Here is a 20,070-nt window from a genome sequence, read left to right on the forward strand (position 1 = left end):
CTACAATGTCTATAGTAACAGTGTGAAATATTTCACGAAAAATTGTAAATAGTGATCCATAGCTGATGCAGCTTTCCAATATATTAAAAATCCACTTACATAAGATTATGAAGTCACGCAGAGTCTTGATGTCCTTTTTCGTATAATGAGTCAATGTTAAGCTGACCTTTATAATGACTACCGTTATCACTCGCTGAAGATAAACTCCTGTAAAACTTAATTACCTTAGCATGAGCCCTCACCTTATACTTGTCAAAGTTCAAAACCTGCAACCCACTTCTAGAAACTGCTCTGGAAAGAGCCACATAGGATTGACCATTTTCAAATACATTTCTCAAGTCAACCTTCACTTTTGGTAGAGTCTGCCCCTGTGATTTGTGAATCGAAAGAGACCATGCTAAAATAATAGGTAGCTGTACTCGAGACAAAAGAATTTTTTGATGCTCGTCTTCAACTGTCCATTGCTCTGGTTCAACCAAAATAGTTCTAGTATTAATTCCATCAGGAAGTAAAAATTTAACCAAGGGATATAGCTTTCCACTGGAATCACTCTCTAGATCACGTACTAATGCTTTTTTTCTTTTATTGTTCAGTTTCTCTTCGTCAGTGGCTTCTTTCCTATCCTTGAAGTCAAAAATAAAATCAGATTCTTTACCATCTTCATTCACTTTCTCAGAGCTGCCACTGTTGTCAACTTCTTGTTTCAGGTATGCCTTCATATATGTATTTCTATCCATGAAGTCAATTACTTGACCCAAAGATCCATTGACTAAATTATCATCGAAATTTTTAATACACATCACTTGTGCATGTTTCTTCAAGTATAAATTTTGTGGTGCCAAAAAATTATTAAGCAAGTTTTGTCTCTGAGGATTTTCTAAAGTACCAGCATCCACTGCTTTATAAACTTGTGCATCACCCTCAATTTTACTAAGTTTGGTGTTATTTGATCTATCTACTTCTTTTCTGGTTGCAAAGAGTTCAGCAGGAACTATACCTTCAGAGCAATCCAATTCTCTTGACAATTTCCTGAATTCAAGAGAAGTCTGATCAGACACGTTTCCATCCCTCATTTCGTTCAACATATCGATGAACTTTTGATCTCCTTTTTGTCTAAAAACTTCTTTAAGGACTATGGTACACTTTATCGCTTCTTTCCAGGCTGAACTTTCGAACGAAAAGGTAGGTTCTTCAGGATTCAATAGCTCAGTGCCGTCAGGCGCTGTTTTCCTCACAACAGGTGGTAATTGGTAAAAATCACCACATACAACTAATTGGATTCCCCCAAAAGGTTTATTGTTTTTTCTTATGCTTTTACAAAGCTCGTTAATTTTATCGAGGAATAAACCATCTATCATTGAAACTTCGTCTATTATTAGTACCTTGACCTCGTTCCACCTCTGAAGAGCTTTTTTGTTTCTTTTTACTCTTTTTAAAAGCATGGAGGCACTTCCTACCCCTAGACCGACCCCCGCAAAGCCGTGAAGAGTAGTACCTCCTATGTTACAAGCTGCCAATCCTGTAGATGCAGTTACAGCAATTTGCCCAGGTTTATTTCTATCTCTAAGTGTTTTAATGATAGTTCTCAACAATATAGATTTCCCAGTGCCCGCAGACCCCGTATAGAAAAGCGATACACCCTTTAAAACTAGTTGCAAAATATTTTCTTGTTCTTTCGATAATATGATGGGCTTCACGCTTTTAATTTGTCCTAGACTGGTCTGCCCATTCTCTAACTGGAGAGGCTTCTGAGTTGAAAGCTGAATAGAGTGATAAGAGTCCTTCTTCTTTGATCTTGTGGTTGTTTTCGACAATTTTCGTTGCTGTGTAATTTGATTATTTCCAGAACTAAGTGTACTATGCATTTTAGAAAAGATTGGTGAATGGGATATTAAATTGGGTGTCAGAGTAGGCGGAGCTATATTTTCTTTCTCTTGATCATTGCTTACCATATCCTCCGCCATATCTCTGACTTTTTTAGTCCTTCGGGAGGATTGACTCTTTAAAGGAGATACAGCAGCTCTTTTATTCAAAGCTTGACTCAGACTAAGTACATCTCCACTCATATGCTGTATTCTATTCGCTGATGAGATACTCATCTGAGGAGGGCTGCTGTTCGTATCAGAATTAAACGATTCAAAACTTATATCTTCTAGATTCACTTCAGCATGATTTTGGTTGTCGATAGCTGGTTCAATAGACAGTGAATCAAATGATGATCTGAAATCAATAGATTCAAGAGCGATTAAATTCTGTGGGTCTCTCTCTATTTTTTCATTGACTCTTTGTGACATTGCTGAATGATTGTTTCGTATTGGGGCACGGTAGGTGATGAGTTTTGAGTGAAGGCTAAAAATCCTATGTCTGCGGATGAACGAATAAAAATCCTTTCGAATCATACAATTAACACCTTTAAATAAATAACTAAATAGTGTAGAGCTCTATTCACTCAGTCTCCCCCTTTCTTTATATAATTCTTAACTATTCCAACGTATAAATGATTAAAATGACTAATATGATAGATACTGTTCCTTTAGTTTTTGACTGTAGACGCGACAAAATAATTAAAACTTCTTTACCTGATATCAGAGAAAGATTATATAATATAATTTGAGTAACCCGATGTCAGAAAACAATATAAGAGAGTTAGCAGATGCCGCAATATACCTTCGTGTTGTTGAGTCACTCACTTTCGTGGAAACCCGCAATCATTTACAATTAATAGAAGAAGTAAGGCAGGTGATTTTAAGTGATGATAGATTGAGGTATACAAATAGAGGCAATGTTTTAAGTTTACTATTGAACTTCGGTAGCCCATTGACACTCTCAATTCAATTGGTAAAGAAGTTTGCAACAGAAATACTCGAGACGGAAGCAGAAAGTCCTGAAGATTCTATGGATATTGAAGAAATTGCGAGACTATCGGAAAGCAAGCAGAACAATATTATCGAAACAGCCAATGAAGTTATAAAAGACTGTGATGAGCAAAATAAGAGGTTTCAGTTTATCTTAGAAAATACAGATTCGTTGGATGACATGGCATTCAAGTTTATTACATCAAAGGTTTGGCAGTTATCTACGTATATTGATGATCTTGGACAAATCTTGCCTCTTTTGAGTTTTGATTTAGGCGGGAAACAGCTTATTGAATGGATAAGAGGAATTTTTATCCCTTTTAAGTACTATTGGGATAATTATGGCTCATTGCAAGATGACCTAGTTGCAGATTTGAACTACTTTTTAAGTTTAGATTCGTTCGAGGACAGATTTCTTGTAATGCTGAATCCTTGGAATAAAAGAAGTTATAGTGAGAAATTGTCTACTAAAAACTGGATGCAAAATGTATTACTACCTTTGATACATTATCATAATGATGATTTTGATCCTTTGATACAATATCTTTTCTCTGAGGAACGATTACTTTCCTTCTCAGCACCTTCTGAAAAATATGAACTTTGGCGCGATGCAATGTCTTCTTTAGTTGATGGTAATCTGGTAGACATCAAGCAATACAGGCCCATGATTAAACGCTATTTAGCGGCGTGCTATTTTTTTGCCATATTTCATGAGACAGCTGACAAGGTATCGTCTCTTGAAATAACAAAAATTTATGATTTGATCAACGAAACTCTCTCTATATTCAATGTGGAAGGGGTGAGTAGCACAGCATTGCCTCAAGTACAGCTTAACGATTTAACGAATATCCACACATTTGCAGAGTTTATTGATTCACCTTCGAATCCTTTGCAATCATTAATAGAACCAACAGAGTCCTCTATAGCTTCTTTAAAAGCATTGGTCCAAACTTGCGAGAAACTTTTCCCCATCAACAAACTTACATTATCAGAGTCCTTAAGGTTACACTCTTTGGGATCAACTGCTAATATGTCAAAAGAAAAAGAAGTGTTGAGAATATTAAGTAATATAACAAGCTCAAACTGGCAACAGCTTTTCTCTTCGGTAAAATTATTTTTAGGGGCGTTTGTACTGGCAAACGACGATATTGGCGAGGAAGTAAACCGAATTATATACGAAAGATTCTTGTACGCAAATCTTTTCGAGGTAGTTGATGATTTTTACTCAAAGCAGGAGGTTCCTATACATCAAAATGTTATACTAAATCTCATTTTGAAGAAATTTTGGGATTCTTTCAATCATGCAACCAGCCTCAATGACAAAAGCGGAAAGTTACTAGAGGCAACACAAAGTATGGACTTACTCGACAAAATTTCTTCGAAGGGTAAGGTAGATGGTTTGCAAAAAGAGGATATAATTAGAATCAAACATCTTTTAAAGGCCTTATCAAATATGAAGAATTTTAGAATCTTTTATGATAGAAAGAATACTTATTCACCTTCTCAAATCACTGCCAAATTTGGAAGCATAGTTGATGCTTCTGGTGACGGAATAGTGCAGTCACCGCTAACATTAATCACTTTGATTCTAGAACAGAACCCCAAATCGTACTTGGCATATGAAAAACTCTACAAAATATTGAGTGACTTGACGATTTACAGCAGTACCAGCGAATCCATTGAAGCTTTAAGCTCGGCTTACTTTGGTAAACTTTTGGCAGCCTGCATTGAATCTGCTCTCGTTGACAACAATTTTGAATTTGCATACAAAAAATCAATCGAATTGTTCGAATATTATTCGAATGACGACCACAATATGTTAATTTCTCTTTGGTTGACATTCTACCAGGTTGGAAAATTTGTTTCTCCGAATTGGATGGATGATGCAGATATCACTAACGATAGAATTGAAACGTTGATTAAACAAAGAGAGATTTTATCAATGACTTTAAGGTTGCCAATTCCTTCAGAGACTACCATAGACAATAGCAAGCTCATAATTAAGCAATGGAACCACATTAACAATCAAATCGAACTTTGGTATACTCAGTTGCAATCAAATCATCTAGGGTCTAGCTCGAAGGAATCGTATCTGATGTCGGATGTTTCCGAGAAGTTTGGAGCATCTGCTAGTAGTATCATTGATGATGTGACTACAACGACAAACCAAGCTAATGAAAAGCTCTCTAATCTATTTGTCTCTGGATTGGGTTGGGCGATTGGTGCTAATCAAAAGTAATTCTCATGATATATATTTATGTATTTAGTGCGAACTCATAATTCAATTTGATTCAAGAAATATAGTTCAGGTAAATGTATTGATGAAAATATGTCACTAATAACTAACAAACAACAGGCTTTGATTGATCTGGCAATCGCTTCCTATATCACCGCTTATGACAAAATATCACTTCAGTACTTGAATTTAAGAACAGAGGTGTTCGAATTGAACTTGAAGATAGAAAAACAGCTTGTGGCGAAGGAACCTATACCATCTGAAAATCAAATCAAAGCTTTAAAACTTGAGTATGAGCTTGATAAGCAAGAAGAAATATTCAAGTTGCATATGTCATCTTGGTCAAAGTCATTGGATGTCAGAGAAAAATTTTCACCACCATATTATGAACAATTGCAAGAGAAGTTTGATGAATTGAAGTTAAGAAAAGAAACTTTAGAGAAGGACATTAACAGAATAAAGGAAGTCCAAAAACCAACGTTAAATGACATGTCAGCGCTTGCTAAAAGCTTTGATGTTCACTTATCAAGCAAGCGAGCGAAAAGATTCAATAAGACTTCAATTCAGAAATTCTTGAATTCAAACACCGGAGCAAGAGAGAAATCGAAACAAATTGATACAAATAACCTAGTTTTTTCTAAAGAGCAGATAGACAGTTTATTCACAGACGTCGATTTGACAAGTATAGACGTCCTCCGTTATGTACGTAATCAAATGCAGAATGGAAGAACACTCACAGAATTGGATGACGACAGATATTTGTACGACGTATCCAAGTCTATTTTGCATGGTACGGATTCTGGTCCTAACATAGCAGAGTTTGACAACATGATCGAAGACCTCACGAGCAATATAAAAGACCTAATCAATCAGGGTTCAGTTGCAAAGGAGAGATGGAGCGAAAATTCACGAAAATTGGCTGCTATATCCCAGACATTGGAAGACATTCAAGCGGGAGATGAAGGGACCATAGACCAAGAAATGAAAGACTAAAACAGTGCATGGTACCTACATTGTTAAAAAAATAATATATGATGGATTTAAGTTGTCAGCCAACTATTATACCTCAAACTTATTCATTTCTGGAACTTGCTTAATTATAGACAATACATACTGTACAATAAGAATCTCTTTTGTTATTTGTTTCTTCTGAGCTACTTCTATAATACTCATTTTTGAACTTGGGATCTCTACTCATTTTACTCGACGATAGGACTGATTAAAATAACAGAGTCCCCTCTAACAAATACCATTCCAGTTTTATTTATCACCGGTGATACATCACCATCTGTATATATCATTTCTTCGGCATCACTTAAAACCATATTACAGTGTGAATCGTATCCTTGCAATTTTCCTTTCATCTCACGAGCACCTCTCAACTTTACTAACACAGTCTCGTCCAATTGAAACCGCACCAAATCTAAGGGCTCCTGCTGTTTCACTTCTTGTTCAGAGATAGACATTGCAATACGTGATGGACAAGAGTTTTAAAATTCTTTCGGTTATGTTTAAGATGTATCGAGTATTATTATGGATATTGGCTAATGAACGTAAATGTCGCTTTACTTCGCGACTTTAAAGGATGTCGTACTCCAAAAATTTTTCAAGTCCATACTTTGTGATTAATAGTTGAAAACCTTTGAAAGGAAGTATTTGATAATATTAGCCCTTGGCGACATCGTCATGAACAAATTGACATTTAGATACTTCCTGAATAGTACGGTGTGTCTTGCTAGAAGCAAGCCCTTGGTATTTTCGGATTTAAAAGCGATAAAGTTAAGGGAACCAATTGTTCCTACTCATAAAAACTTTGATTTATCACCAGATCATCCATTATGGGCCTTTTTTCCTGATGGAAATAAATCTGAGAGCAGTTTCAGAGAACTCGGCGAATTAGATACAGGTTCTAGGGCATGGACTTTTCCTGAGTTGCGTCGGAAGTCATTTGATGACTTACACAAGTTGTGGTACATCATATTGAAGGAGAGAAACATTTTGGCTAGAGAGGTCCGATTGGCCGAATCAATGAGCTATGCCTATACTCAAGCACATAGTGAAATAGATGATAAATTGAAAATGAGCCAAAAGAGAATCAAACAAGTTCTTCTTGAAAGACAAGTTGCTTACGAAAGAGTACAACTTTTCAACCAGGAACAGAAAGAATATCTACGCGATTTTGAAGCCAGGTATGTAAATGCTGATGCTAGCGAAATTGAACTGATGAATGAAAAGCTTATAAGATTGCAGTATGCTATGTTCGGAATTCAACCTCAACTTATGGATTATGATTTGGATGAGGACATTAACGAAAAATTTGTGGAAGGAATTTCATATATTGCAAATACAAAGATAAAGAGATATATTTCCAAGCATCCGGATCTGGATCTCACATTGCCGTTAAATGGAATTATGGAGGAACTTCCATTTTTAGTTCGTGATGTGGATGTGGCTATTGAAGAGGTTAAATCTTTGAGAGAAACCGGAAACTCTATCAAACTCGATAAAATAGACGTATTTCCATTTTTGAAGGAAGCACTTAAGACTGTGATAGATGAATATCATCATTCAGAAGAAGGTCTGTCATAGAATTTCGTCTTCCCTTCGCTCCTTGTATATATCATTAAAGTATGTATCTAATAAAGACTAGCACGACATTTTTGAATCTCCCGATATTTCAATTTTTAAATCTCGAATATCATATATACACCGGTACTATTACAATATACATAGATTGTTTATTTGAAAAGAAAATATGGGAGGAGGTATCTACGGCTTGCTTGGTGGTATACTCTTAGCCTCAGCATTAACATACCAGACAGGAGAATATATAACAAAGAATCAAAGATTTGTCTCTGGCCAATTGAGAGCGTCCAATCGTATCATAAAGAATAGAATTTTATCGGATAAGGATATTTTGAAAGAGAATGAGCCATTGGATAAATCTATAAATGTTACTAGTCGAGTCAGCGTGTTGGAAACAAGTAAAGATATTTGGAATGCTGAAGTAATCGGTATGGTCAATTGGTTGTATTCTATTAACTGGTACCAATGGGGAATGTACACTGATGAAAAAGTACACGAATGGGTTGATAAAGTAGCCCATTCCATTAGCGAAAAGAAATAGGTTTTTCTATTATATATATCAAACTGAGAATCAAACGCATACACATCTAGCTATCTTTTTTATCGATGAGTTCGAATTCCTCTTCTTCTTTGTCTCTTGATTTAAAGTAACTGCTAATGTCATGAGAGATTGAATAGTTCACAATGGGATAAATGATCAGAAATAGAAGTCCTACGAAAACTTGAAAGAATGACCATTCTCTAGGCAAAACACCCAAAACTGAACATCCCAAAAACCAACCAATAAAATCTGTAGTAATAGTATCATATCCCTTGCTTAGTTTGTCTATTATAAGACAAGCACAATCATCGGCCGAAATTGGGTGACTCGATCCCTCTATTTTCTTCGTGATTTCTGGCTTTGTCCTTTGTTCCTCTTCATATCCCTCGCTTTGGAAGTTTCCTGGGAAAACACAAGAGACTCTGTAGTTGTATGGTCCCAATTCTTGGCGTAATATTATGGATAAAGACTCTATGGCAGCTTTCATAGGAGCATATTGGCCATATCCTATGAAAGGAAAAAAGCTGACGACTGAAGAAAAGAATATTATATGTCTCTTCTTGAAATGACTCGCCTTTACCAGAGAATATTTCTCCAAAATTTTCTTAAAGCCAGTATGTACAACATAAACTGCAGTATTATAGTTTGTACTGATGCCACTCGACAATTCATCTTCCGTAAGATCATTAAATAACTTTGGGGTTGCAGACCCAGCACAACAAAATATAAAATCTGGATCCTTTTCCCTAACATTTATAAGTTCGTTCCACATATTGCAGCATTGAGTGTAATCAGAAACATCGCAAGTTATGTAAGTAGCATTCTGTGGTCCCTCTCCCACTTCTCTTTTAATTTTCTCTACTTGTGGTATTAACTTAGATTCCGTCCTGGCGACTAAAATAACGTTACATTTTTCTTTGTATAATTTGAGCGCTAAGGAAGCTCCGACACCCTGAGAAGCTCCGATGATTAATGCTGTTTTACGTTCAGATTGAAAATGAGACTTGGAGAACCACATTCCTATCGATGGAGTAAAGGATAGAATAAATATTATGATAGTGAAGAGAAGAGACGATAAATCGCGAAGTTCACATTCTATATAGATGAAGTGAAGCAGTGACGAAAGCCTCTGATTTGTAGATATGAGCTAGAGATTAGCTAGAGATTAGCTAAAGCCGTATCTTTCATGCCAATTTGAATAAGTATTTTCCGTTCAAATGTTCATTATTTAACTATTTACAGATCTATTTAGAAAGGAAAGGTGACTTAGGTAATTCCACCTCTGGTCCCTTTGGACGTGAAGTTGTTTTGAATTTCTTGGACTGGAGTAGTTTGTTTGATAAGGAGCCCCCAAAGTAGTCTAAGTTGTCTGGAAGGTTCTTCAAGTTTGTTTTCATGTCAGAGTCTGTCACTTCTCCTTTCTCTGTATCATACTTGAAGAATTCTACTTTCGCAGTTTCGACTGCTTCTCTGAACTTTGACTCACTATCTGGTCGAAAACTAGTTAGCTTTTTCACATTATGCTTTGTCAAGTCGTCTAGTTCCAAGCCTTGAAGTTCTAATCTTGCTACAATCTTAGCTGTGTACCAATACTTAATTTCAAAATCAGAGTCAACAAGCTCCAATACAGACATTGGAGCCTTGTCTTCTCCAAGCCTAGGCTCGAGTTTAATAATACGAGTAAAACCGTGTTCCCTATCTGGATACCTTGTTGTTAATTCATTGATCACCTTTAAGCCAATTTCCCTTTTATCAGGGGGCTGTAAGTACCTCAATGCTTTATTATTTTCAAGTATGTATTCTGAATCTTTTCCCGCCATCTCTTTATTCATCCTGATAGCTTTGGCCAAAAACAGCTCTATTTGAGCTTGTGCTCTTTTAGCCTTAGTTCTTCCTGTTACAATATATTCATGACGTATAAGGTTAGCACACAAATTTTTGTTCATCAGTTTGACGTGGCGAGCCACGTTTGCATGGAACTTCTGTAAGGAAGGCATATCCAAGAAGCTTTTAATGATATACAAAAATTCGTGGTGTTGATATATATTTCTTTCAAGCCAATTCCTTGAAAAATTTTAGATTATTTTAAATGTCGCACGCGACATGCTTTTACAATTGAATAACTAGACTATAACTTGAACTTAGGTCTATAGATTTAAAAAAATAACCGTATGACAAGCTAAATATAGTGTAATAAAGACACTTTTCTTACAAAAAAAGAAAAGAGAAGTCTAATCAAGGCAAGATATATTTCAAGCATTGATTGGCTTATCGAAAGTAGCCAAAGCACCCTCTTTGAAAGCTTCAGATAAGGTTGGGTGAGCATGACACGTACGAGCAATGTCTTCAGTGGAGGCACCGTATTCCAAAGCCAATCCACCTTCAGCAATCATTTCACCTGCATTTGGACCGATGATGTGAATACCAAGGACACGGTGAGTCTCAACATCAGCAATGAACTTCACAAACCCGTCAGTGTCCAAGTTTGTCTTAGCTCTAGAGTTAGCAACAAATGGGAACTTTCCAACCTTGTATTTAATTCCTTGCTCTTTTAATTGCTGTTCATTTAAGCCAACCCAAGCAACCTCTGGATGAGTATACATGACTGCAGGAATGTTAGCGTAGTTGACATGTCCATAACCCTTCTTAATAAATTCAGCAGCTGCAATTCCCTCTTCCTCAGCTTTGTGGGCTAACATAGGTCCAAAAGTTACATCACCGATGACTCTGATGTGAGGGTGTTTAGACCTAAATTCAGAATCGATGACAAGTCTTCCCTTGTTGTCTACTTCTAAACCAAGACCTTCAAAATTCAAGTTGGCAGTATATGGTCTTCTACCGATTGCAACCAATAAAACATCTGCCTCTAAGGATTCAGCTTTACCTGACTTAACATCTTCGACCTCGATCTTAACAACATCACCTTCTCTAACACCCTTGGTAACCTTCGTTCCCAATTTGAATTTCAATCCTTGCTTGGCCAATAACTTTTGGGATTGTTTAGCGACCTCAGCATCCATTCCGGCACCAATTGCATCTTGAAATTCAATAACAGTGACTTCAGAACCAAGTCTAGAATAGACAGATGCCATTTCCAAACCAATAATACCACCTCCAATAATGGATAATCTCTTTGGAATTTCACTCAATTCCAAAATACCAGTAGATGTAACAATTCTCTCTTCGTCAACTTCAATACCCGGGAATGGAGTAGATTCGGAACCGGTGGCAACGATAATGTTATCTGCTTCAACCTCGTAAGACTCGGAGCCATCGATTGGCTTGACATTAACAGTATGTTCATCAACGAATGATCCTTCACCTTTCAAATACGTAACCTTGTTCTTTTTGAACAACATTTCAACACCTCCAGTCAAACCTTTAACAGCTATATCTTTAGCAGCCATTAAATTTCCAAAATTAACCGAGACCTCACCATCAATTTGAATGCCTCTCATTTCAGACTCATGTTTCACCTGATGATACAAATGAGAATTGTTTAACAAAGATTTTGAAGGAATACAGCCAACATTAAGACATGTACCTCCCAAAGAACCTCTTTTTTCAATACATGCAGTTTTAAGACCTAGTTGTGCAGCTTTAATTGCACCGACATAACCACCTGGACCGCCTCCGATCACCACAAGATCATATTTTTGCTTGGATGAGGCAAATCTGACAGCCTGGAAGGTAAAAGTCTTCCCTAATGGTCTTAACGAACTTCTTAACATCTTTAATGTAGTAAAACGACAAAAATTTATTCTTACCAATTCACAATTGAGGTTCAATTCAAGTGCTTACAATTACAAACTTGGTAAATTGATTAAATGTATATCGTACTTTATTGAAGTGTTACTATGGTTCTTGCCAATCAAATCAACAGAAAATTCACTTTAATTTATTAGGCATGAGTCCAGTCCGATACGGTCATTGCACGACAACAAAACTGTAATGAACCGGAGACAACAAATACTACGATACATGCCGGGACAGCTGAAAAGTGACGGCAGCTTCTACAGTTAAGCTAAAATCACAGTAGGTCATACTTCTTGAGACTAAAAATCGCTTTTCACTCATTATACTCTGTAGATCTTCCAGCAATTGAACTGCGAAATTTTCGAAAATTGACTCTTTGAGCAAGATTGAAAGAGCCGGAGAGGAGATTGTAGTTTAGATTGTAATGGGTATTGAAGCACTTAGGCATTTCTGTCTTCTTTCTTTAGAAGTTATAAGTTAACTTTGACGAGTATAAGAGCAGATGGGGTCATCTTCGAACTCCGAGTGCTGGATGACATATTATTAATGACAGTCCTCCGGAGTTCACGGAGGAACATGCCAGATGAGCATCGAGAGAGATTACTAAGAAAAGTAAGCTAAATAAAGATAACTGAATATAATTGAATATAATTAATGACTTGGGCCCTAATTTACTATGTAAAGTCCGTGGACGCTGAGCACGCAGTTTGAAGCTATCATCTTATTCTCGCGGATGCAAATTTTTACTGTTCCACCGCAGCCATATCTATGCTTTATCTTAATCGTAGAGTTTAAGACCATTGTTGACGCTTATTCAAAGACAGTTAACCCCTGAGGACTTAAAGGGGCTTTCCTGAAGGTTCTTCTGGATCGTGTATAAAGGAATTTTTAAAACGATACAGTCATTCAGATGTCACGAGTACTTTAGTTGACATTCATATCATGCACAAGCACACTCGAATGCAGATATTGTATTTTCATTTGGCATCGAATGAGCTGGTTTACTTTTACACAGACAGAGGATACTTTTTGAATTCGTATTTAGTAGAAAACAGATTTAAGATCCAATTCAAATTATGTAAACATAAATACTTCAGACTTAGCTCTTACTACCAGAAAATAAGTCATCAGGTCCCGTGAATTGACAAGTCAAACCGCCCAGCACAGAAGTTCCAATAGGAATAATATCAGTGCCAGTCTTACCGTTACCATTGCATTCATTTTCTACTCCATTTATACTCACTTTAAGTTGCTTCACCCCACAGCTCATTCCTCCTGCTCCCGTTGCCCATACCATTATCTGATTAGGTGAATTCAAATTTTTACAAGAATTGTAAGTAAATTGATAATACTGATTATCTGCATTACCACATGGAACCACAAACTCACCACCACCGCCAACAATATCGTTGGAGTTGCAATACACTGTTTTTTTATCCTGACTAGTGATAGCAACATCATCGTTTTCCCAAGCGCTATCACTATCGAATCCAAATGATTCTGAGTCTCTGCAGTACGCTACTATCTGATAGGTTGTATCTGCATAAACCACACCGATTAAGGAAGCCAAAATGACCGAAAAGAAAGTGCTATTTAATTTCATTTCAATATTACTTATTTTCAAAACTTAACTTCGTTTTAACTGCATCTCAGGGGGATTGATGGAGACTTAAATATTCCGATTTAACTAACTCTTAAGGTGGCATAAGTTGTTCATTTCATCTCCTAAGTTGCTCTCTATTGTATGAAGAAAACTTTGCATATGTATTCTTCCTTACTTCAGACTCCCTCGATTAAGAGTATCTTACTAAATTGGTCCTTTATTTTTAGCTAGTCATGAATAATCCCTTCCTGCTTGAAGGCAGGTAAACACTAACATAGTTGGGTTTTATTGTATATAGAATTAGTCTTCACTGAATAAGCAATCTCGCATACTTTGGGTGCTAAATTTAGTGGGGCCCCCACATGACTGGTCCTTGTAATGTAAGTAGAACTGTCCCATAGCTCATTTCATACAATTGGAATACAACTGCATGATAGATCCTTTGCTTGTTTTGTCTAGTTATATGACTAGTTTCAACAATCGAGGTTGCTACTGCTGTGTGTTTTGCAGTGCTCCTATCTAAACCCTTTTCTAAGATCACTATTTAAGGTTATTCCTAGATCTTGGAAGGCATATTTTACTAGATAGGCAAGGCAATTATCCATAACTACCAGTGACATCTCTCTGCTGAATTCCTTCTTTCAAGCTTAATTCTGGTTGCCTCGGGGTCAATTCTTATTCTTGTCATTTTAGCTGTACTCCATAATCTATCGGCTTTCTATTCTACTGTTCGGCTATCTTGAAATTGATCTTGCGCCAGAATTGAACTTTACCTTTCGGGTGATTATGTAATGGGTTTTAAAGTACTGTGTATTAATATAGTAAGATCAAGAACACAGATATGTAGGGGGTATTTCTGTTTAGCAGAAACAATCATAACTACTATTCTACGGGCTCATGGCTTGTTTTAATTGCCGGTACTTTTTTATCAATACAATACAATACTACTATATCCTGGTAAACTGTATGATTCTGGCCAACTTCTTTATCCGCAAGTGACGTCACAATTTCTCTTGAGATCCTGTAAGATTGTTCTATTTTTTGGTTGCAGGATATAGTCAAACTGAACAACATCAACCCTGAGGCTCTGCCGTAGAAAGTTTGCATGGTACCTTTTGGTCAATCTAAGGCATGATAATATCGTCTAATTCAATTGTCCCTTGGAGTCTTATTACATCATACGTAGGTCCACGTTTCAAGATTGGTGGAATTCTACACAAGATCCCGAGCTGTTTAAAAGAGCCAGGCAAATTTAAATCCTATACGGTAAGGTCCCTTGAATCAAAGTTGTTCTACGGTACTTGTTGAACTGCGAAGATTAAGAAAAACAAGAGCGAGCCTGGCTAGCTCAATCGGTAGAGCGTTTGACTCTTAATAGAGAAGCGATCAAAAGGTTGCGGGTTCGACCCCCGCGTCGGGCTAGTTTCTATCTCTTTTTAGTTTTTTCAAAATAGCTATAAAATCGTTGTTCATGAAAGGACTTGACCTTACAAGATAAACTTCTGCTATAAAACAATACAAAATAGAATTATTTGAACACATATCATTTTTTTTTTGAAATGTTGTAGTATGCGTTGACTGTGGGGAGATTTTTATTAGAAGAATTGACATTAACCGTGCCTTAGAGAGGAAGTTCAACTCGTAAGAAAATATGATTGTACCTTCTATTGTAGTGGTGGTCTTAATTATGTTGATCAAGTTTGTGTGCTCCACAACGTTGACAACTTCGAAGAGTTCTATAGAGCTCAAAAATTTATCTTAAAACTCAAAATTGCACAAAGGCTTACGAATTGATAAGAAAAGTCCTGATTACTTTGCATCATAGTGTAAGGACTAGTTTGCTCAAGCTTGGATAATCATTGACGAGTCAATGGAAGTTTTTGATGGTAATTGCAAACGATTAGTAAAATCCTTTACTGTTACAGAAGTTCTACGCTCGTAACTTCAAGTCTGAGTACAATAAATAATAAATTAGGAGCATAAACTTACTATACAACGCGAAGTCCTACTAGAAAGTACGCATAATCATAGTTAACTATGTAATTGAATAGATGAGTTAAACAAAAATCAAAATGAAAAGATGTAAACACAAGAAATCATCGCTTAGCTATGCTTGTGAGCAGCGGCCATCTTGTTCAAAGCGGAACCGTATTTGAACCACTCAATTTGTTCTTTGTTGTAAGTGTGTTGTAACTCACAGTCCCAAGGTTCACCATTCTTTGGATGAAGTCTCAATATAACTGGTTTACCTGGAGCAAGGGTAGTCAAGCCAATTAAATCAACTTCATCATCTGGGTTAATCTTGTTGTAGTCAGCAGGGTTCTTGAAAGTTAATGGCAATAAACCTTGTTTCTTCAAGTTGGTCTCGTGAATACGAGCGAAAGATTTCACAATGATAGCGAAACCACCCAAGAATCTTGGTTCCAAGGCAGCGTGTTCTCTTGAAGAACCTTCACCAAAGTTCTCATCACCAATGACAACCCATTGGTGACCGGAATCTCTGTATTCAGCTGCGACTTGTGGAACACCACCGTATTTACCAGTGTAGTGATTCTTAACGTTGTTAGCTTCCTTATTTTCAGCATTAATAGCACCAATCATATAGTTGTTAGAAATGTTCTCCAAATGACCACGGTACTTCAACCATGGACCGGCCATTGAAATATGATCGGTTGTAGTCTTACCTAAAGCTTTGATTAAGATTGGTAAGTTCTTAGCATCCTTACCGTTCCATGGCTTAAATGGAGTCAACTTCTGCAATCTGTCAGAAGTTGGAGAGATCTTAACCTCAACTTCTGATCTGACCTTTGGTGGTGCTTGGTAAGTGTTTTGACCTGGGTCGTATCCATCTGGTGGTAAACCAACTCCTTGTGGTGGGCTCAACTTGAATTCCTTACCATCGGCTCCCTTCAAAGTATCAGTGATAGGGTTAAATCCTAAGTCACCAGAAAGAGCGTAAGCAGTAACGATATCAGGAGAAGCAACGAAAGCATGAGTTGCAGGGTTACCGTCATTTCTTGAAGTGAAATTTCTGTTGAATGAAGAAACAATTGTGTTCTTTTCACCCTTCTTAATATCACGTCTGTCCCATTGACCGATACATGGACCACATGCATTAGCCAAGACAATACCACCGAAATCTTGGAAAGTCTTCAAAATTCCATCTCTGGCAATGGTGGCTCTAACTTGTTCTGAACCTGGAGAGACAGTGAAGGTGGTCTTAGCCTTAAGGCCGTGCTTGGCAGCATCCTTAATGATAGATGCAGCTCTGGTACAATCTTCATATGAAGAGTTGGTACAAGAACCAATCAAGTTGACTCTAATGTCAGTAGGCCATCCGTTAGCCTTTGCGGTTTCTTTCATTTCAGAAATTGGAGTGGCTAAATCTGGTGTGAATGGACCGTTAACATGAGGCTCCAAGGTATTCAAATCAATCTCAATAACTTGATCATATTCACAACCCTTATCAGCAGATAAGAAATCGCCATGGTACAATTCAGCGAATTCAGCGATTTGAGATCTCTTAGTAGCATTCAAATAGTCAACCATAGAGTGGTTGAATGGGAACACGGAAGTGGTAGCACCGATTTCGGCACCCATATTACAAATGGTACCCATACCTGTACAAGAGAATGTATCAACACCATCACCAAAGTATTCAACGATGTAACCAGTACCACCCTTAACAGTAGTAATACCAGCCAACTTCAAGATAATATCCTTTGGAGCTGTCCAACCGGACATTTTACCGGTTAACTTAACACCAAGAACCTTTGGCGCCTTCAATTCCCATGGCAAGTTGGCCATAACATCGACAGCATCAGCACCACCGACACCAATAGCCAATTGACCTAAACCACCGGCATTAGGTGTGTGAGAATCGGTACCAATCAACAAAGCACCTGGGAAAGCATAATTCTCCAAAACAATCTGGTGAATAATACCTGAACCTGGTTTCCAGAAACCTAAGTTGTATTTAGCACAAGCAGATGACAAGAAATCATAAACCTCCTTGTTCAAGTCAATTGCTCTGGCCAAATCCTTGGCACCACCAACTTGTGCTTGAATCAAGTGATCACAGTGGACAGTTGACGGAGTAGCGACTTGTGGCATACCAGCGGACATGAATTGCAAAATAGCCATTTGAGCAGTTGCATCTTGACATGCAACACGATCAGGTCTCAATTTCAAGTAAGAAACACCTCTTTCAATTTCTTGACCATGAGGATCGTCCAAGTGACCGTACAAAATCTTCTCTGCGTAAGTCAATGGTCTGTTCAATCTGTCTCTAACGATCTTAACGTTTTCAACATTCTTCTTATAATTGATGAAGGAATGGTCCTCCAAATTGTTTTGGTGGACTTGGGAATCCCTAGTGAGCCCAGCGGTAGCCAATCCACGGATGGAACGTGCTGTACGTGCACTGTTGACTACTGTTCTAGAAGCTGACAACATATTTAAGTAATCTTCTTGTTTGACAAAGTGTCCCTAGCAAGATCGTAAATAGAATAATTTTTTCAAATCAAGGATATGCCTGGTTTTATATCAACGCTTTGTTCGTTACTTTCGGATATGGTTCCATGATTATGTCTCAAGGAAAGAGCCAATAAAAGCAATTAAATTTCTAATAGACCGGAATGGGAGTGGAACGCAATCAGGGGAATGATGGACTCGAAGAGCGCAAGAAAAGCTACAAAAATGAACATTCAATTGGGTGGAGACTAACTCCTTTCACATAAGTATATATACGAGAGCAATAGTAGTAGTCTGGATAATATTGGGTGCATTATAATGTAAAAAGATCATATATTGGATTCATTTTAGGGTTTTGTGGAGATATCCGAGGGTTATTTTCGGTGCACTTACGGGAGTTATAATGACCAATTTGTGATTGGCTCCGTTCGCATCGGAGCCGAGAGTCGCAGTATCTGAAGCTCACGGCTTGAGTGGGACTTTAAGACCTAGAAGGGCGTGCTGCGACGATTGTCGGCAACATCTATGTGGAAGGCTAACGGCGAAACGGATCTCAATAAGCAGGACAAATCTAAGAGAACTGCTTGAAAGGGATTGGGTAAAATGAGTAGGGTGAGACACTGGCAACGCACTAGAGAGCAAGTTGCGGTTTGGTAGTATTCTTCCAATCTCTCAAGGAAAGCATGTGAGAGACTTGGAACTACAACAATTCTTTAAATAATCACGTTGATATCATAACTTCAGTACTAACTCAGAGAATGCTCAAAGTTTCTGTTTGGGGTCCGGGGAGTTGCTATATTAGACTAAGTGTAAACTCAGGAAGTTGCTACTAGAATGATCCCTATTACAGATCCGTAAGCAGTGTAAATTGATGGCCAGCGTGTGCCATTTAAGATTCATTTGGTTTGAAAGTCAATATAGCCGTAGTGTAGAGCTCTTAGTTAAATTTCTTTAGTTGCCTGTGCCATACACTAATAGTATATAGTTTCTTCAGTTGTTTTCTGTACATTTTGTATTTGTAGCAGTTTTCGCAGCAATTACGCAAAAGTTCTAAAATCAAGCTTGTATTTAGAGTACCAACGGGAAGAGTCGTACAAGGTGCCACATTTCATTACGTCTTTGCGATGAAAGACACATTGATGCAACCAACCCCCAAACATAATAGAGACGTCCTACAAATACCACCAACTAGAGAGACAATCAATCTCTTGACGAAAGAATTCTATAAAATAGTCTCAAATCCTTTAGATCATATTACAGTCAAACCTGACGAGCAAAATATTTGCGTGTGGTATTTCTTGGTCAATGGTTTTGAAGAAACACCTTACTTTAGGGGGTTGTATCTTGGAGTCATGATCTTTCCATCCGATTTCCCTTATTCTCCCCCCGAACTACAGATGATATCACCTAGTGGCCGATTTAAGACAAGGGTCCCCCTATGCCTCACACTTTCAAGCTTTCATAAAGAGCTCTGGAATGCTACCTGGTCTATCGATAAGATATTAATCGGGTTCGTTTCATTCATGAACTCATCAGAAAAAAGTGTGGGCACCCTAATTCTGAGCGAAGATGTTAAAATAGAGTTGGCTCAGAAATCGAAAGAGTGGCTACATGCCTCTTGTAGCATATTTAAAGTCATATTTCCGGAAGAATATGGCCTTTTAGACCTTGCTTTCAATTCTCATTTAATTACTTATGTCTTGAACGAGCCTTTACAGTCTCATTCCAGAGAAAAAGAAGCACTTAAAAGACTCAAACACTACATACAACATAGTGCTAATGCAAGAATTGCTCTTTCAGAGTATCCTATTAGGCTTCAGGATTTTATGCTCCATCAATATTTTTCTCTTTCATCTTCTTCAGAAGATATACAAAAGCTAGAGCTTGTCATGCCTTTGACACCACAAGAGACCACCATATCAGACGAATATAGTGAAGAAAGCTTCTCTAGTCTCGAGCTTAGTGATTGATCTTTAATAACAACATATAGGCGGCCATCATTGAAATAGGACTTGTTAAA

General features: G+C 37.4%; 12 protein-coding genes across 12 annotated transcripts; 5 read left to right on the top strand and 7 right to left on the bottom strand.

Annotated features, from left to right (window-relative positions):
- Positions 1–113: 113 nt before the first annotated feature.
- On the bottom strand, positions 114–2,399 carry PIF1 (DNA helicase; the record flags this gene model as incomplete). Its single annotated transcript, XM_062951904.1, has 1 exon — positions 114–2,399. The coding sequence occupies one exon, from the start codon at positions 2,397–2,399 to the stop codon at positions 114–116; it is 2,286 nt and encodes a 761-aa protein (XP_062808859.1).
- Positions 2,400–2,622: 223 nt separating this feature from the next.
- PRCAT00002073001 (uncharacterized protein) lies at positions 2,623–5,094 on the top strand (the record flags this gene model as incomplete). The annotated part of the gene is made up of 1 exon (XM_062951905.1): positions 2,623–5,094. The coding sequence occupies one exon, from the start codon at positions 2,623–2,625 to the stop codon at positions 5,092–5,094; it is 2,472 nt and encodes an 823-aa protein (XP_062808860.1).
- Positions 5,095–5,184: 90 nt separating this feature from the next.
- On the top strand, positions 5,185–6,084 carry PRCAT00002074001 (uncharacterized protein; the record flags this gene model as incomplete). The annotated part of the gene is made up of 1 exon (XM_062951906.1): positions 5,185–6,084. The coding sequence occupies one exon, from the start codon at positions 5,185–5,187 to the stop codon at positions 6,082–6,084; it is 900 nt and encodes a 299-aa protein (XP_062808861.1).
- A 206-nt stretch (positions 6,085–6,290) lies between these two features.
- On the bottom strand, positions 6,291–6,557 carry SMX4 (U4/U6-U5 snRNP complex subunit; the record flags this gene model as incomplete). The annotated part of the gene is made up of 1 exon (XM_062951907.1): positions 6,291–6,557. One exon carries the CDS (start codon positions 6,555–6,557, stop codon positions 6,291–6,293), a length of 267 nt encoding a protein of 88 aa, XP_062808862.1.
- Positions 6,558–6,777: 220 nt separating this feature from the next.
- On the top strand, positions 6,778–7,680 carry PRCAT00002076001 (mitochondrial 54S ribosomal protein uL29m; the record flags this gene model as incomplete). Its single annotated transcript, XM_062951908.1, has 1 exon — positions 6,778–7,680. One exon carries the CDS (start codon positions 6,778–6,780, stop codon positions 7,678–7,680), a length of 903 nt encoding a protein of 300 aa, XP_062808863.1.
- A 166-nt stretch (positions 7,681–7,846) lies between these two features.
- On the top strand, positions 7,847–8,218 carry PRCAT00002077001 (uncharacterized protein; the record flags this gene model as incomplete). The annotated part of the gene is made up of 1 exon (XM_062951909.1): positions 7,847–8,218. The coding sequence occupies one exon, from the start codon at positions 7,847–7,849 to the stop codon at positions 8,216–8,218; it is 372 nt and encodes a 123-aa protein (XP_062808864.1).
- A 46-nt stretch (positions 8,219–8,264) lies between these two features.
- KSR1 (3-dehydrosphinganine reductase) lies at positions 8,265–9,236 on the bottom strand (the record flags this gene model as incomplete). Its single annotated transcript, XM_062951910.1, has 1 exon — positions 8,265–9,236. The coding sequence occupies one exon, from the start codon at positions 9,234–9,236 to the stop codon at positions 8,265–8,267; it is 972 nt and encodes a 323-aa protein (XP_062808865.1).
- Positions 9,237–9,462: 226 nt separating this feature from the next.
- Positions 9,463–10,215, bottom strand: MRPL8 (mitochondrial 54S ribosomal protein bL17m; the record flags this gene model as incomplete). The annotated part of the gene is made up of 1 exon (XM_062951912.1): positions 9,463–10,215. One exon carries the CDS (start codon positions 10,213–10,215, stop codon positions 9,463–9,465), a length of 753 nt encoding a protein of 250 aa, XP_062808866.1.
- A 255-nt stretch (positions 10,216–10,470) lies between these two features.
- LPD1 (dihydrolipoyl dehydrogenase) lies at positions 10,471–11,949 on the bottom strand (the record flags this gene model as incomplete). The annotated part of the gene is made up of 1 exon (XM_062951913.1): positions 10,471–11,949. The coding sequence occupies one exon, from the start codon at positions 11,947–11,949 to the stop codon at positions 10,471–10,473; it is 1,479 nt and encodes a 492-aa protein (XP_062808867.1).
- A 1,124-nt stretch (positions 11,950–13,073) lies between these two features.
- PRCAT00002081001 (uncharacterized protein) lies at positions 13,074–13,577 on the bottom strand (the record flags this gene model as incomplete). Its single annotated transcript, XM_062951914.1, has 1 exon — positions 13,074–13,577. One exon carries the CDS (start codon positions 13,575–13,577, stop codon positions 13,074–13,076), a length of 504 nt encoding a protein of 167 aa, XP_062808868.1.
- Positions 13,578–15,680: 2,103 nt separating this feature from the next.
- ACO1 (aconitate hydratase) lies at positions 15,681–18,032 on the bottom strand (the record flags this gene model as incomplete). The annotated part of the gene is made up of 1 exon (XM_062951915.1): positions 15,681–18,032. One exon carries the CDS (start codon positions 18,030–18,032, stop codon positions 15,681–15,683), a length of 2,352 nt encoding a protein of 783 aa, XP_062808869.1.
- A 1,142-nt stretch (positions 18,033–19,174) lies between these two features.
- Positions 19,175–20,020, top strand: PRCAT00002084001 (ubiquitin-conjugating enzyme E2; the record flags this gene model as incomplete). Its single annotated transcript, XM_062951916.1, has 1 exon — positions 19,175–20,020. The coding sequence occupies one exon, from the start codon at positions 19,175–19,177 to the stop codon at positions 20,018–20,020; it is 846 nt and encodes a 281-aa protein (XP_062808870.1).
- Between the last annotated feature and the right edge of the window lie 50 nt (positions 20,021–20,070).

The sequence above is a fragment of the Priceomyces carsonii genome (assembly GCF_900007245.1).
Source record: "Priceomyces carsonii strain CBS4050 genome assembly, scaffold: Debaryomyces_carsonii_scaffold_2, whole genome shotgun sequence".
NCBI lineage: Eukaryota > Fungi > Ascomycota > Pichiomycetes > Serinales > Debaryomycetaceae > Priceomyces > Priceomyces carsonii.